Source organism: Dermacentor variabilis, chromosome 6 (assembly GCF_050947875.1).
Source record: "Dermacentor variabilis isolate Ectoservices chromosome 6, ASM5094787v1, whole genome shotgun sequence".
Taxonomy (NCBI): domain Eukaryota; kingdom Metazoa; phylum Arthropoda; class Arachnida; order Ixodida; family Ixodidae; genus Dermacentor; species Dermacentor variabilis.
Window position 1 is genome coordinate 71,276,990 of NC_134573.1, and position 15,602 is coordinate 71,292,591.

The window sequence follows — 15,602 nt, forward strand, 5'->3', positions numbered from 1 at the left end:
TCTCAACACTGTCTCTTTGCCGTCCGCGTGCGCGCTTGTCGTCGCTGCGTCCATATTGCGGCTTCTCCGCCGGTCATAACTTCCACAAAGCGGAGCTGGACCTTTGAGTCGCACAACAGCAAAGCCATGAGTACACCGACGTTCATCGATGTCGGCGTGGATGAGCAGTGCCTTGACCTGCGCGCCTACTTCAAGAGCCTCGGCGCCGAGATTTCGGACGAGCAGTTCCCCGAGACCTTGGCTCTCAACCTGGCCGAAATCATCAACGTGTGCGACGTTTGCTTCCGCGAGGCCACCGATTCCGATATCGAGGCCGTGCTCAACAGCATCGTGTCCCTTCTCGTGGATGTGGTGCCGTCCGAGGGCGAGCCGCTAGTGAACGCGTTCTGCGCCAAGCTGGCGCAAGCCCCTTCCAACCGTCTCGGCGTGATGGCCGTGCGCGTGCTTCAGAATCTGTTCGAAGCGTTAAGCGTGGACAGCCCACTTCGTTACGATGTCTACTACAACCTGGTCAAAGCGGCAGCCAAAACGGACATGATAATGTCGGTGTTCAGCGACCTCGCCAAGGTAAGGTGACAGCAAATCCCCCCGACCACGCTTCTGCTGACAGCTTTGGGTGCCGGTTTCGGCAAGGTTCTGACTGGTGTTTTATAAGTCGCGGGTCGCTTTTCTTTCTTCGCAGCGATATTTTTACGAGTACTGCTCCAGAAGGGCACATGTTACCGGCAAACGGAGGCCTCTGGAGAGCACCTGAGGTTATAATAAAGCAGGCGACGCAGGCTCCAGCGCACCCAAGTGGTAGCGGGGGGATCAAAGCTGGAAGCAGGGCGGCCCGTGGGTTGGGTCCGCGGAGGCCGAAGCGTGCCAGGGGTTCGCATAAAAAATTGGCTGTCAGTTGATCTTACACACCCCTGGCACGCGCAGGCCTCGGCGAGCCCCAACCAACGGACCAGTCCGGGTTCTAGCTTTGGTGTCCCCGTTTGCCGCTTTACCGCTTGTGATATTCCCACTTAAACTTTGCCGATCCCGTACTGATAGTTTCGCTCATTCGATGCACCAGTCCTTGCGCGGTCACATGATGAGACAAGTTGCACGCTGATTCACTCAAATCTTAATCATCGGTCGTGTCAACGCCTCGCATCTCATTCACAACGCTGATTCTTACTATTGCTGTGTCACCTGTGAGAGCCTATGCAGAAGCAGCGAGACCATGGCTCCGTTTCAGTGCAGTTGCAGTGACCCCTTCATCGCCATAGCTGCTCAAATGTCATGTCAACAAAGACAGTGGGCTTAATGACTTTAAATAAATTCTTTCATTTTATTTGTCTTCTATATTTCATACCAGCATGAAGAATTGGCGACAGAAATCGAGGACATAAGCGAGCGCCGAATGACACGTGCATTAAGGTTTGAAAAAAAAAAAAAAGATGCATGAGTTACATTAATCACTGCCTGGAATGCACAGTCTCAACATTGATGTGCAGAATGGTTTGATATAATATACCTGGACCCTTCATATTTCTAACTACTACGTAGTTTAGCATTAAACGCTGTGTCAAGTTCGTAGACCGATCATATGCCAGTTTTTGACATTTTTTCTGTTGCAGCCATTGGAATTCCAGTTTGCATTCAAGACAGCTTTTTGCCGTCACTTCATGCTATTATACCAGTGTCACACGTACACGTCTGATCGTGATCGGCTCTCTCGCGCATTTTGTGCCAATCACGACCGAGAAATTCGATCCGGATCGGGCTTGATCGCGATCAAAAGTGCGCCGTGTGACACCCGTATAGCAGATACTGTGCGTTTCCGTTTTCAGTAGGGTTTCGGAGTTTTGGCTGCACCTCAATTCTTTAAATACAGTAGCACAGCATCGCATCACTATCAAATGTTAGTGTTCTCCTGAGCAGTTCAACTGCCATTACTTATGTCGTAATTCTTTTTTTCTTTTTTTTTGCCACCAGTGGACAGAGCATCAATCACGTGACACAGGTTGCAGTTGTACTGTTTCTGTTATGTGCTCCTGTAAAGAGCAAAGTTTCAACAGGCCACATGCGTGGGCATGTGAATTCTATAGTTTGGTTGAGAATCGGACTCAACAGTTGCAACTCATATGTAATGCTTGCTTGCTTACTTTAGCTGTTCATCCTGTTCATTCATGCCACAGCAGTATTGACTTTGTAGTGTCATTTTGTGGTGTCGGATCTATGCTGTGCCAAAATAGGGAGTGGGGGGGGGGGGGGGGGCTGTAGTACTCCTATTAGGAATAGGATTGCAAGTATTTCTATAATATTGCATGCCAACATAAATATACATTTAATTGCCACACTGACAGCAATCTTTCAATGTTACTTGCCATATGGGCAGAAGATGACAATGGATAAATACGATGGAGGTCAAAGAGAAGGAAGAAATGCTAGAAGTTAGAACATGGCTATCTGTGTGGCAATTGCAAGTGTAATAGTTACAGCAACGGGATGTATCCATATATTCACTCATTTGTCCTAAATTTAGCACCAAGATTGCTTTTGCTAGCATGTTTTGTCTAAAGCTATGTTTAATTACAATACTTGCTTCTTTTATTTGATTTATGCCATGGTATGGCTTCAACAAAAATATTGAAATCCTCTATGAGGAAAGAGCCTCTGTAAGGCCTGCCATAACCACTGAGAAAGCACACTGTTGTTTTAGTGAGGTTTAACTTGGTAGCACATTTTGTGTGCTTATATCTTGTTAAACACTCTTCTCACGGCAGCAAAGTGCATGTGTCCATTAAATGTTGCCTGCACCTGATTAAAGGAGTAGTGATAGAGAATAACATGCTACAGTTTCTTTTGGCACTTCTTCGACTCCTGCAAGCATGAGAAGTGGTTTTCTTGCATAACATTTGATACCAGCATGGCAGGCGTCTGTGTATTGCTGCTCCCATAGAGTTTCATACAATTACTAGAGGGAACTGTGGTACTAGTGTCTATTGGAGCTGCGAGCAGGGTGGTTCATCTGGCATGGGAATGATGGTTAGTGCATGTATTCACCTATACGTTGTTGTTCTGGCTTTAAACAGCTTTGTTACTTTTCGAACTGATCATTTTCAAGAAAGTACTGCGTTAAAAACAAAGCATTATTCATTTTATCTGACGGCAGGCTTTGAATGCAGGACCTCTATTACAGCCCAGTATTGAAACCACTACGCCACGGATGCATGGACATGCAAAACTGCTGAAGTTAACAGCGATTGTGCGCATTCGCAGTCTTGTTGTGTTCTGCATTAAAAAGAAAAGTATTGAGTGCCTCGAAATTTAGGCCAATGAATGCAGATAAAGTACAATAAGCTAAGCCACAAGAACGAACATCAGATGAATCCATGTACTCACCATTATTCCCGTGGTGGCTGAATTATCACAGCACCAGCATTCCCTCTAGTAATTATTCTATGAAGCTCTACGGCTGCTCCTATGTGAGTGCACAGACAATATACATTGATCCGTACAGGCATAACAGCACTCTTAAAAGTTGTACTGAATAATTCTCTCTACAAGATGGTTCATTTAATGTTAAGGACACTAGTGCGAGTTGCTAACCCTTTTGAACTGCCCTGCCCAAGTATACTTGTCTGGGTGCGACGCACGCCAATAAAGTTTTTACACACTGCCTGCGCACACCCTACCTCCATTGAGATAATTTATAACTGTGAAACATGTATATGCCTGCTGCACCAGCTACACAGAAGATGGTTAACCTTTTTGAAATTCTGTGGGATGTTTTGTTTTTACGCGATCAACTTTATAACAAACCTTTTATCTCTTGGAGTTGCTCTCATCTCTTCGCTTTTGACATGGTGGACCAGCACCAGAAGCTGGTTGTAAATCAATAATTTCTTCTTAACTCCAATTTAGAGGACTTTGACTTCGATTACTTTTTGCCTGTGGAACACTAATTATCCTAGTTAAAATAATCAGTTAACATGTCTTAATTTTTGTTTTGAATATTCAGAGGAAAAAAAAAACGAATAATATGTTCAGCAGCATATCACCAATAAATGAATTTCAATTTAAGGCCTGCTAAAGTGTTATTTGCACAAAAAAGTGAATTTGTTGCACTTTGGAATTTACCTCCTGTATACACTGAGCAGAAGCAACTGAGGTGCCAGACACCGAAGGGCACCTTAGTTGCTTCTGCTCACTGTGTCCACTTCTCGGTGACAGGCAGAGTGGACTTTTGCTGTTGAGGAGAACCTGTAAAGGGAATAGAATGGGTTGTTATTTTGGCTAGTTATCATTTTGTCAGGGACAACAAAACACCGAGGAAGAAGTGCTCTTGTATGGGTCCTCATCATGATTAATGAGAAACTTTGGGCATTGTCAGGATTACTGTGTGTTTTGTGTGTGTACTGCTAGTTCGAAAATGGAATACACCAAATGGCACCATTTCTTCTGAAAATATTCTGCACATACAAAAGGTAGTAGTGCCTTGCTTTTTGAGGCCCAAGGACAGAGACACAGCGGAGCAAACACCTTCAACAGGTTGACACCAATGTCTGCCGCGGAGTACAGTCCGGTGATGACTCGGCATATTGTAATGGAATGTAAGGATATCCCTCCAGCCAGAGTCAGAGTGAAAGTCCACCTTCCCGAAGCACTGGAGTTCAAAGTTTAAGGGAGCTTAACTGGGTCAGTGGGGAAGATAGACAAGAGACGATTGGGGAGTCTTGGTGTGAAAAAAAAAAGGCAAGGAAGACATGGGCCCTCACAGGCATAGGTAAAGATATGCAGATTGCTAGATTGCAATGGGATATAGCAAGACCTCATTTATCAGATATGCAACACGCAGGCCAGCCATGTTCTCAGTGCATGCATTTAAGCAATCCATAATAAAATGAAATACTACTCACAATGACATTGATAAGCACCACCATCTAGATCCAAAAACTGCTACTAGTAGCAAATTGGCTGACACACTTATCGGTTAATATTTAGTTTTCCTGGGAAGAGCATTCAGAGGGATATAGCGACGAATAGTGATGGGGCAGAGGTGATCACGAACGACGGTCATGTAGGGAATGTGAACGGCTGAAGCGTCAGGTTGATGTAGAAACGTTTCGGAGCGGCGAGCTAGGACGAGTAGAAAACAGTGGGGGATGGCTGTCATTGTGGTGATGGTAAAAAAAATGAGCGAGAGGATAAGGGTGGGCAATATCGGCAACAAAGAGAAATATGACCCACGCTGTGGCAATAAAAGCAGATGGGCTTGTCATCCTGTATTCTCCATTTGGCAGGATCAGTGAAACGTTGCTGTATTTCTAGGCAGAGCAACAGAAGAAACCTGAGAGTGTGTAAAGAACCGGTGGGCTGTAACGTTAGCCTGCTCTTCTCTAATGATAGATTGATTTGAAGAGATTGTTGGTCAGGAATTATCGGAAGAGTGTGTGAAAAAGGAAAGTGGCGAGGCCACCTAGATTCCATGATGCATGATGCAGACAAGGTTATTGGTGTTAGGCAGCTTATTGGGTGGCTGAAGGTGCGCGCAGGATGACATAGCAGCAGTATTTGGAAGCCGTGTGGCAATGCGGCGACTCTTCAGTTCTTCAAAATGCTTGCACTCCTTGATAATGTCAACGGCTGAGCAGTCCTAAAGGCAAGCAAGTTGAAAGCATCATCAGTGATGGCTTTCAGGATATCGCTTACCTTGTTCATGTTGATCATGTTGGTATTGACTCTGCAGCAAAGGGCAATAATGTTGCATATATTCGACACATATGACTCCGTGGAAAATTGAGCATGACAGGAGAGGTCTTTTGAAGTGGCGTGCTGGCAACCAGTTGGCTTGCCAAATGGGTCATAAAGCATCTGCTTGCATACATCCCAGCTCGTCAGCTCTGCCTCTTGAATGTCAAACCAGATGCGTGCTGTCCTGAGGTAGAAAGCGACATTGGTGAGCGTCACTGTTGGGTCCCACCGATTGTTCACTGCACTGCACTCGTATTCCCAAGACAGTCATTGATGTTCACGGTATCGGTGCTGCAAAGAGAGCCAGGGTCGCAGGGTTGGATCACGATCACCAGCTGGGGTGCCGGTGTTGTGGTTGAAGCAGTGATCCCATCTTTTGGCATAGTGGAACTGGGCAGGACATGTCTGCTGTGGAGTTCCGTCTTGCACACTACCCCACACCTCCGCCAAAATGCCACAGGTAGAGATAGAAATACAGTTGCAAGATCTTCACCAAGCTACAACACAGCCGAGGTGGTGGAAAATACAATCTCCATAATTGTTGTTCTCTTCCACCCAGTGACAAACATCGTCTTTGTCACAGTGCCTGCAGTCTTAGACAATATTGCAAGATATTTTATCTTATGAAAACTACACTCGTCTGCCGTATTGGTGCGGATTCCAATGATGATTACACTTGTAACCAGTACGGAGAGGGTTAACTACCTTAGGCTAGGACAATGCGTTGCCACTGTCCATTGGGGTGGCATCAGCAATCATCTTCATTGATTGTGTTGTGCAGCTCAAGTCGTGGATGACGGCTCTGCGAGTGCCAGTGCCGCGGATTCAACGGCTTCTCCGGGCACTGCATGAGGCCCTGCTGGAGTGCCGGCAGGGTGGCGAGCTGGCCTCGCGCGTTATGGTCGAACTGCTGTCCACCTACACGGAGGACAATGCGTCACAAGCACGTGACGACGCGCACCGCTGCATCGTCTCATGCCTGGCTGATCCGACCATGTTCCTGCTGGACCATCTGCTGCCCCTGAAGCCTGTGCGCTTCCTCGAAGGCGAGCTTGTGCACGACCTGCTCACCATCTTTGTAGCCGACAAGCTGTCTGCCTACCTCGCTTTCTATCAGGTACGAAATGCATCAGCATTTGAGGCATTCAGTAGTTCCAGTCATGCATTGCTGCACATTGGGCTAGTACCCATCCTCTTTCAATGCTTTCATGATGAACCCTGCTAGATAGTACTGCAGACCAAAGTTGTTACTTGTGTGCTTTGGAAAATCTGAAATAAAACAATGATTATTGATTAGTATTATTCGCTGGAATCCTAAGTTGCAACACTGACTTACAATATCTTAAAAGCCATGATGAAATAATTGAACAGACATTTACCTTATTTGCACAATCAACCAACCGTTCTTTTTTTCCAAAGAAGGTGACATCATTTGAGGAGAGGGTTCATTATGGGAGAAAGAAAGTTGACATACTTTTTTGTAACAGCCAAAATTTCATATCGCTGTGTAGATAACTATCGTGATCACAACCCTACCTTTACATGTATAGTAAGAACACATCTGCCATGTGAATCAAAAGTTCACTCAGAAAACGCTGCTGGCCACTTACCCATTGTTCTCACTAGTGTGGGTGGTCGTCGGCCTACAGAGCATTATCTTCAGTACTGTCCAGGCAGTTTGAGGCTTCTTGAGGTTTCTTAAGGCTGCGTTTTCTAAAGCTAGCTTTGCTTCAATCCTCAAAATGTGCAGCAATCCTTTTTCATAGCTTTAAGCTTGACCTATTGTTTTCTGCAGTAGCACGCATGCACTGGGTCGATGCTGAAATGCCGTCCAGCAGTGCAGTAGCCATGCTCTATGGCATGCTATGTGACCTTCAGCTTGAAACCGGCCATGTAACTGACGCAGTGGACCATTGCATGATGTGCAGACGTGCAGCACCCCAGAAATAAAGAAAAGTCTTGGCATAAACTCTTTTGTTGTTCACTTGGTACAAAATAGTGGACATGAACTTCAAGCATACCGAACTGGCTGCGCGGGACATAGAAGCACCCACGCACTGATCAGCATCATAAAGGAATGCTGGGACACAACATGCATTTCTCGCTCATTACAACATGCAAAATCAGGCGGACCCTCCAGTGCCCTACAGCCAACTGCATTAGCGGTGCTGTTGCAGGCGATGGTTCAGGGTGGCCGTTCCGTGCCACTTGCAGCAACTGCAAGAATAGACACTCGGAATGCCATATCTGAGACACACTCTCATCGAACGGGCCGTAAATTTGCTAGCGTTTGAGCGCAACTGTGGCTGAAGTTAGGACCTTGTGCTCTATTTTCAGAGGCTACTGCCCAATGTATATAACCTGCCTTGGGTGGCCCAAAAATAGTCAATCTGTGGTCAAATTTCACACCACTATGATTATCTCAAGAACCACGTGCTGCTTACAGCACATTGAGTTTTCGGCAGCCCATCAGAAACTTTTAATTGCCAAAAACTGCAGTGAGGATTTTAAAATATTTCTCTTACTTTTATTGTTTAGATGCACGTAATATAAAATGTTAGCATCATTTTAAACATTTGGACCAGAAAGTGTCAAGAAAATAGGTCTACAGAGTTTGTCTCTTTCTTCTGCCAGCTGCACCTGAGCGTGATCTTGAGTGGATATTTGTCTTTTCTTTCTTGCACCACCAGGCAAACAAGGACTTTGTGTCCTCCCTGGGGCTGTCACACGAGCAAAACCTGCACAAGATGCGGCTGCTGACGCTCATGCAACTGGCCGAGTCCCGGCGCGAACTGCCCTTTGAGCTGCTGCAGCAGGAGCTCCAGCTCCAGGACGTGGAAGGGTTCGTGGTGGAGGCACTGCGGACGCGCATGCTCACTGCCAAGATTGACCAGACAGGCCGCAAGGTCATTGTGGGCACCACGGTGCACCGCACCTTCGGCCGCCACCAGTGGGTCCAGCTCAAGGAGAGCCTCGTCCAGTGGCACGAGCGGCTGCGGCATGTTGAGGCCAGCATGGACCGAGTCGTACGCGCCCACTTTGAGCCGCTGGCAGCCCCGCCCACGGCATGAAGAAAAAAATCTGCGCTTCACTGCTTCTAGGAGATAAAAACATTCTTTCAGTATTGTATGCCTCATCTGTGCGCAACTGATGCTGCTGCGTGGCGCGATTTGTTGAGCTGCAAACCGCTTGACAAAACAATTTTTTAGAAATTTAAATGAAAATAAACATAAAAGGCAGTTGCTACCAGCAGCAGTGACTTCTCATGCCGTGCATTACAACAGCCATCGCCTTTGACTAGCACAAGCGAAGGAATAAGCAATGGGCTAAGTTTAACTTACTGATGCAGTTCAACTGTGGTGTTCGAAAGAGATGGTGAAAAACCTTACTGAAATTACTGTTTGTTCAAGATGGTTGTCACAGAACATAATGAACAGCAGTAGGATACAAGAGTCTGTGGCGTTGAAATTGCAGGGTTCTGTGAAAGCATGCACTTTATGCCACCGCATTGTAGCTCCCACTGCTGGCATATGCGAGCCTGGCTCACCGTCATTCTAACCTCTCCTTTTTGTCGTGCTCTTCACTGTCAGTTTCCTGAAGGAACTCTATTATTCAGATGCTGACTTAACGGGTGCTTCTTGCATGAGCATGGCTAATGGAAGTGACTAAAACAAACATCAATAAACAGTCCTTGTGCAATTGAACCTTTGAGCTACCTGGAAAGTGATGCTCTATGCACTCGTTGGCCATAGTTGGCTCTTGAACCACAAAAGATAACATTCATCATGCTCTGTGTTCCCTGAGAAGTGGCACTGGAAAAGTTTGTAATGCCAGCTTATGTTGTGCTAAATTCAAAGAAATGTCCGAGAAGCATTGGGCTGCTGAGCTTGAAGTCGTGGGTTCGATCCTGGTTGTATTTGAATGGGGCCACAATGCAAGAACACTTATGTGCTACCATGCATTGGGTGCTGTTGAAGAACCTCAGGTGGTGAAAATTAATCCGGATCCCCCAACTACAGTGTGCCTCATAATCATACTTTTAATTTAAATGTGCGAGAAGGGCTGAAAGGAAAGTTTTATTTACTGAACAGTGATTCTGAACACATTTAAAATCAGTCGAAGCACACCCAGCTTTCAGTGGTATGGTGTGGCCTGAAAAAGTTGGCACACGCATTCATAAGTAACAAAAATTTTTTTAACAAATTATGTTGGTGTTTTTTATACGTAAACAAGAGCAGGACCTGTCTTTAAAGGCAGTATCTATGTTACGTCTAACTATTCATGAACGAATATCAAATGTCCCTGCATCTAAGGAAATAACAGGAAGCCACAAAACTTCTGTGTACTATACTGTTTTAATAGGAACGATACAGACCATTGACAATAAAAATTTAAGCCAGACTCTTCTAATGATGGCTATCCAAATGTGCGAATAGCCGAAACCCACCATATGTATGAGGTGTCCCAGACTCCTCTCGTGTTTCCCTCTGGTGCAGCGCCACTGTGGAGTCTGCGCAGGCCCAATGGTGGTGCATGCACACACAGTCGCTCAAGTTGGCGTCAAAAGAGGTTGATTAAAGAGCAGTATATAACCAGTGGCACATTGCCAAGTGAATGGCCCACATTTTTCGACTACACTAGCTTTGGCATCCACCTATATTTTTGGACCACACTATCTCCATGATTGGCCCATATTTTTGGCGGTATAGCTAGATAGCCGGAGCTAAAATTAGTTTCACTATGCCAAGAATGCTATTTGCACTAGATAGGTACACCTGGTAAAGCACTATTTGTTCATTTGGCTTATTATTACCAGGGCAAATGAAGGTGAAAAATATATCTTGAATTTCATGCCGAAATCTCCATTTAAGTACACCTTGGCATCACAGATTTCAAAAAATTTCTATTTTGCCATTTTGGCAGAGTTAAAGTTCTCAACGACTGCTAGATTGAGTGTTTGGTTGCTTTAGCGTAGTCCATCTTCACTGATATGCAATTAAGTAGATCTAGGCAGACGCCATCAAAGTGCATGTGGCGGTGAATTTGGTGTTGAAATTTCTGGGTGGTGTTACCCAGAAGGCAGTTATGAGCTTAATGCACAGGGCAGCTCTAGCGTCTGGAAACCAGCACTTTATTTTTGCATGCTGTAGCTCTTTAGCAGAGCTTGAGCTAACGCTGGCTATAATCTACCATAATAGCATTGAATGTATGGCCATTCTCATCACATTGTAATGGTCTGCAATGTATGCTCATCACATTTAATCCTGTAATGTATGCTTTGGTGCCGGAGTTAACAACCTTCGGTGCCCAGCAAACAAAACCTCTTCCAAAGACAATATAATTGAAACCTGTAGCATTCCTCATACAGCGGACGCTGGCTGAATGCCATACGAGGTGTTTTGTGAGCTGGCGTCAATGTGTGTAAAGCTCAACTGTTCTGCAAGCATCCATAGTGGGCTTTGGGATGCACTCTTCCCACCAGGAAAAAAAGACTTTAATGGCTGTTGTTGGTGAAATATGGCACATACTTACGCATGAGGGATTGGCCAAGATTTTCCATGAATACAACATTGAATGGTTTTATAAGCTAACGTGAGAGTAAATAATACCAATATGTAACAAAAATGAGCAAAAAGTAATTGGAAAGCGAACGGAGGTTGATTTATGATGGAGTCACAAGGGGGACATAAGAGGATTTGTGTTAATAGTATGAAAACAGGTGTTAAATTAGGATGTCATCCCTCAGTAGCAACTATGTGAACATTCCAGACATGTCCCTAGCTGCTCACACCAAAAGATAAACAAAAGGCTAAGGTCAACATGCAAAGGGGTAGCTGTCAGAATAAGTATTTTTGGTATGATACTTATAGGAAAATGGAGGAATTGATCCAATTCCATATCCTCACATGAAACACTTGACAATACGAATCTACACCTGCTCATTTGAAGGCTTAAAGGGTAACTCCGGTGATTTTTTGATGTCCACTGACAGTAACAAAATTTTTAATATAACTTCTCTATTGGACTTTGATTTTCTGTGCCAGGCGATATGACTGCAAGTCGATTAATTTTCCTGAAAATGAATTTTAAAGATAGGTTGCATGTTCCCGACTCATGCCCATGAATGTGTGACATTTTGCTCACCATTCTGTGTTTGCGACGTCAGAGACTACACCGCCACTTCGCCCAGAAACGCTGAATCGGGCCCCTTTTTCTACTCGACAACGGCCGACAATCACTGTTTTGACAGACGTGATAACTGGTGCTTCTCTTCATCTTGCCGCAGCACAATGTGTTGAACTTGTATGTCAGCTGCCTTGCATAGTGGCGGTGGGTCAAAGCAAACGGCAATCCTTCAGTACTCATATTGTCGCGGAAATCGCCACTGCCTAGTTTGAAAGAGCTGGAAAAGCTCCCCGTGTCATCAGAAGACATTGTCAGGTTTGGTTTTTTGGCATTAGCACCACGCATACTACCTGCTCAGCACGAGTTCTGCTTAGTTTACATTACGGTAGTGTAGGATCTGACATCATCGGCTTATCATGACATCACATGAAGCAGCTACCTGTTTCGGTTCCAGTACCTCGCTTATTGGTTATTTAAAATTATTGAGGAGTTCCTAAGCAAACTGAACCACCCTACCAGTGACAGGACTGTCAATGCCATTTGAAAATGAAATATCTTAATATGGCTCAAAAAAATATGTCATAATTGCCCTTTAAGTGCAGAATTCAACACTGTAGAAAACAAAATGATACCTCATACTGTCTGGGACATGCACAGACATCCCAAAAAAAAACAGCAAAATATTTTTTAAATCCACAACAGTGCGGAGGGGCTCATAGTCAACAGAATTTGGCAATAGTCAGAAGGGTAAGGATAAGTATATATATATATATATAAAAACCTACAAACCTATTAAGCACTCCTTTTGCCAAATTGTCTGAAACTTCATTGCGCATAAGTTAACAGTGACCAGAAATGGCAAGAAAAAAAAAATATCTCTTCAAGATTGAACGAAAAAGAACATGTAGTGACCATTGAGAAGTGAATCGCTGGGCTAGTTGGCTTGACGTGGTGATGGGGTAAAAACAGTGCATAATACCATGTCGATCGAAGAAATGAGAACACACACCACAAATCGCCGTCCGTGGTGTCTCTTCTCGTTTCTTTTGTCTTGATTTTATGCGCTGTTCTTACCCCCATTACCATTCAGAAGTGCATTCTTTGCACTTTCCGGTGACATAAGACTAGACATTTTGGGAGAACGATTATATGCGACACAAAGATGGACATGTAGTCCAGAAGGAGGACAGAAAAACATTCGACAATGTTTCAGAGGAAAACCAACTGCCAATCAATGTCATATTTCTGAGAGGGCGCAAATTGACACCACCAAGTAGGAAGGAAAACTGTGCAAATACTCGTCCAGAAGTCCAAACGTATGTCTGACCAGTTAGTGGCTTAGCATTACTAAGGGAATTCTGTATACTAGACTAATGTAAGGGCCGCACTTTTTTTTCCACAATTTTGATGATGTGCGGCCCTTACATGGGACTGAACTTTTTGGTCAACATACTGCCGGCACAGCCGGCAACTACTGCACACCCCAGATCCTCTAATGCACCGTTGCCTCAGAGGTCAACGGGCAGAACATCCATGCATTAAGAAGAGCTACATTACGTATGCATGTTATGTGCGCATGCATGCGAGCGCCATTCTTCTTGGCCTTCCGCCACGTGCAAGTGGCTCATTGAACTAACTGAACTTTTTAAAGTATAGTGCATCAAAAAATTTGCAGTCAAACGTACACACGAGCTGTAGACATGATAGCCACTGAACAGAAGACATTTTGTAGCCATCTTGGACCAGCCAAACGTGGCTAGAAGACATTTTGTTGAAGTTCTTATGGCTTGCACTTTGCTAATATTTTTATAAAATGTCGCCTAAAGACGGCTAGAAAACGTTTTTTGAAAATGTCTACAAGGTATCTAGCTGACCTGTATTTGGATACAATGTATAAAATAACATTACGGTGCTTTCCTCGACTGCATGTTGACACGTGTACACTTGTTTATGGGGTGACCACGTTTCACCGTCTTAACAAATGTCATCGCTAAATGCAGGACGTGCCTGAATGTATCAGAAGTTTCTCGAATGTTACTGATGCTTCTATCCGCTGTCTATTGTCACCGAACCTTGTGTAATCTGATTGCATGTATGCGTGATACAAATTGTGTGCTACTTTCTGGAAGACACGCAGGCACCAGCGATTACTCTGGAACCTTCGATGACTCATGTATAAAAGCAAGCGCGCTTGACCCGCTGATCAGGTTTTCGACGATCGCCAACTGTATTCGCCGCTATCATTGTTCTTTGAGTGTAGCCTGTTTTTGAGGGCACAGGTTTGCCCACTAAAATGCTAGTTTCGTCAATCACAGTGTTGCTGCCTTCTTCACTGTCACTACTATGTGACCATATGTGTTTGTGTTTTTCAGTGCTTTCCTGACTCAACCCGTCACAGTGGCTTAGTGGCTAGTGTTCCGCTGCTGAGCACGAGGTCGCGGGATGAAATCCTGGCCGCAGCGGCCACATTTCGATGGGGGCAAAATGCAAAAAAACACCCGCTTCCCGTGCATTGGGGGCACGTTAAAGATCCCCTGGTGGTCAAAATCAATTCAGAGTCCTCCACTATGGTGTGTCCCATAATCAAATCGTGGTTTTGGCACGTAAAACCCGGAATTCGAATGGTCGCTCAGCCTGCACTTAAACAACACGTGCATGCACTTCCTTTACTCTGGTCTGTCATTTTACCATCCTGAAAAGTGGTGACTATACGTACAACACTAGAGGTAGAACCGACACAGTCACGGAACGAGTGAATAACCTTTGCCACCCTTTGCTCGTGTACATAAGGAGAGGGCAGGAGGAAAAAAGGCGACGTAAGAAGGCAAGGAAACGACACTATTATATAGGCACTGCAGCATTTGCAAACTCAATAAATTAAAATTAAAGGTACGCTATGGTATGTTACTAAACGACGTAATAGTTCTGCAGAAACCCTTTGTAGCACATAGCTATGTTTGGGTGGACGTCTCATTTCCCTCTTATTATGCTACTATATTTTACAGCGAAGCTGTCAGCCTCTTGGTACCTCTTGGTGGTTGGAATTTTTTGTGTCCACGTCCATTAGCAAGAATGTGGGCCGACCCGGCAGCAGTGCAGGTCAAGAGCAGTGGCTTGTAACCACGTAAAGTACTCGGCAAAGTTTGGCGAACAGTGCCTACATTTTATGGAATCACTCATACAACACCCAGAACAGCATACCCTACGTTTCAATAAAGAACAAGCACAAAACAAGCATCCAAAACATATAATTGACAATAAAGCGCTCCTTCTACATATTTTGCACGCGGGTCACTTCCAGTACGCTCCATGAGCACCCGCGGCGTACTCAGCTGTTGTATTGTCGATCTAAGGTTTCTTCTTGTGTCGCAATCTTGCCGACCTGCACAATTTTCAGACGCTTCACAAAGAGTAACAGTGCCATGAGGCCAAACTAAACAGAACCAGGCATGTATATATGCATGGCCGCTCGATCAAAACGTGTTCTTGGCCTGCACCTTCTACCAAATGTGATAACAGGGCAGCACAATTTACTGCACAGTGCTCTCTGCAGAGAAGTAAACGTCTGTGGCTAGCCCAGAAACCCAGATCAATTAGGATTGTTTCCAGAGCACAAATGACTCCTTTTCAGATTTAAGCGATGGATTTAAGGTTGAAGGTAGTGCAAGAGATAGAAAAAAAAAGCGAGACAACAAATACAGCGCTAGCACCGTTTATGTTGTTTTCTTGACGAAGAATAATAATAATAA

The 15,602-nt window shown here is 44.7% G+C and overlaps 1 protein-coding gene across 1 annotated transcript; it reads left to right on the plus strand.

The window, feature by feature from the left end:
• Window positions 1–8,851, plus strand: eIF3m (eukaryotic translation initiation factor 3 subunit m). Its single transcript, XM_075695154.1, has 3 exons — window positions 1–567; window positions 6,509–6,844; window positions 8,418–8,851. Exons 1-3 carry the CDS (start codon window positions 127–129, stop codon window positions 8,796–8,798), a joined length of 1,158 nt encoding a protein of 385 aa, XP_075551269.1. The 5' UTR covers window positions 1–126; the 3' UTR covers window positions 8,799–8,851.
• Window positions 8,852–15,602: the final 6,751 nt, after the last annotated feature.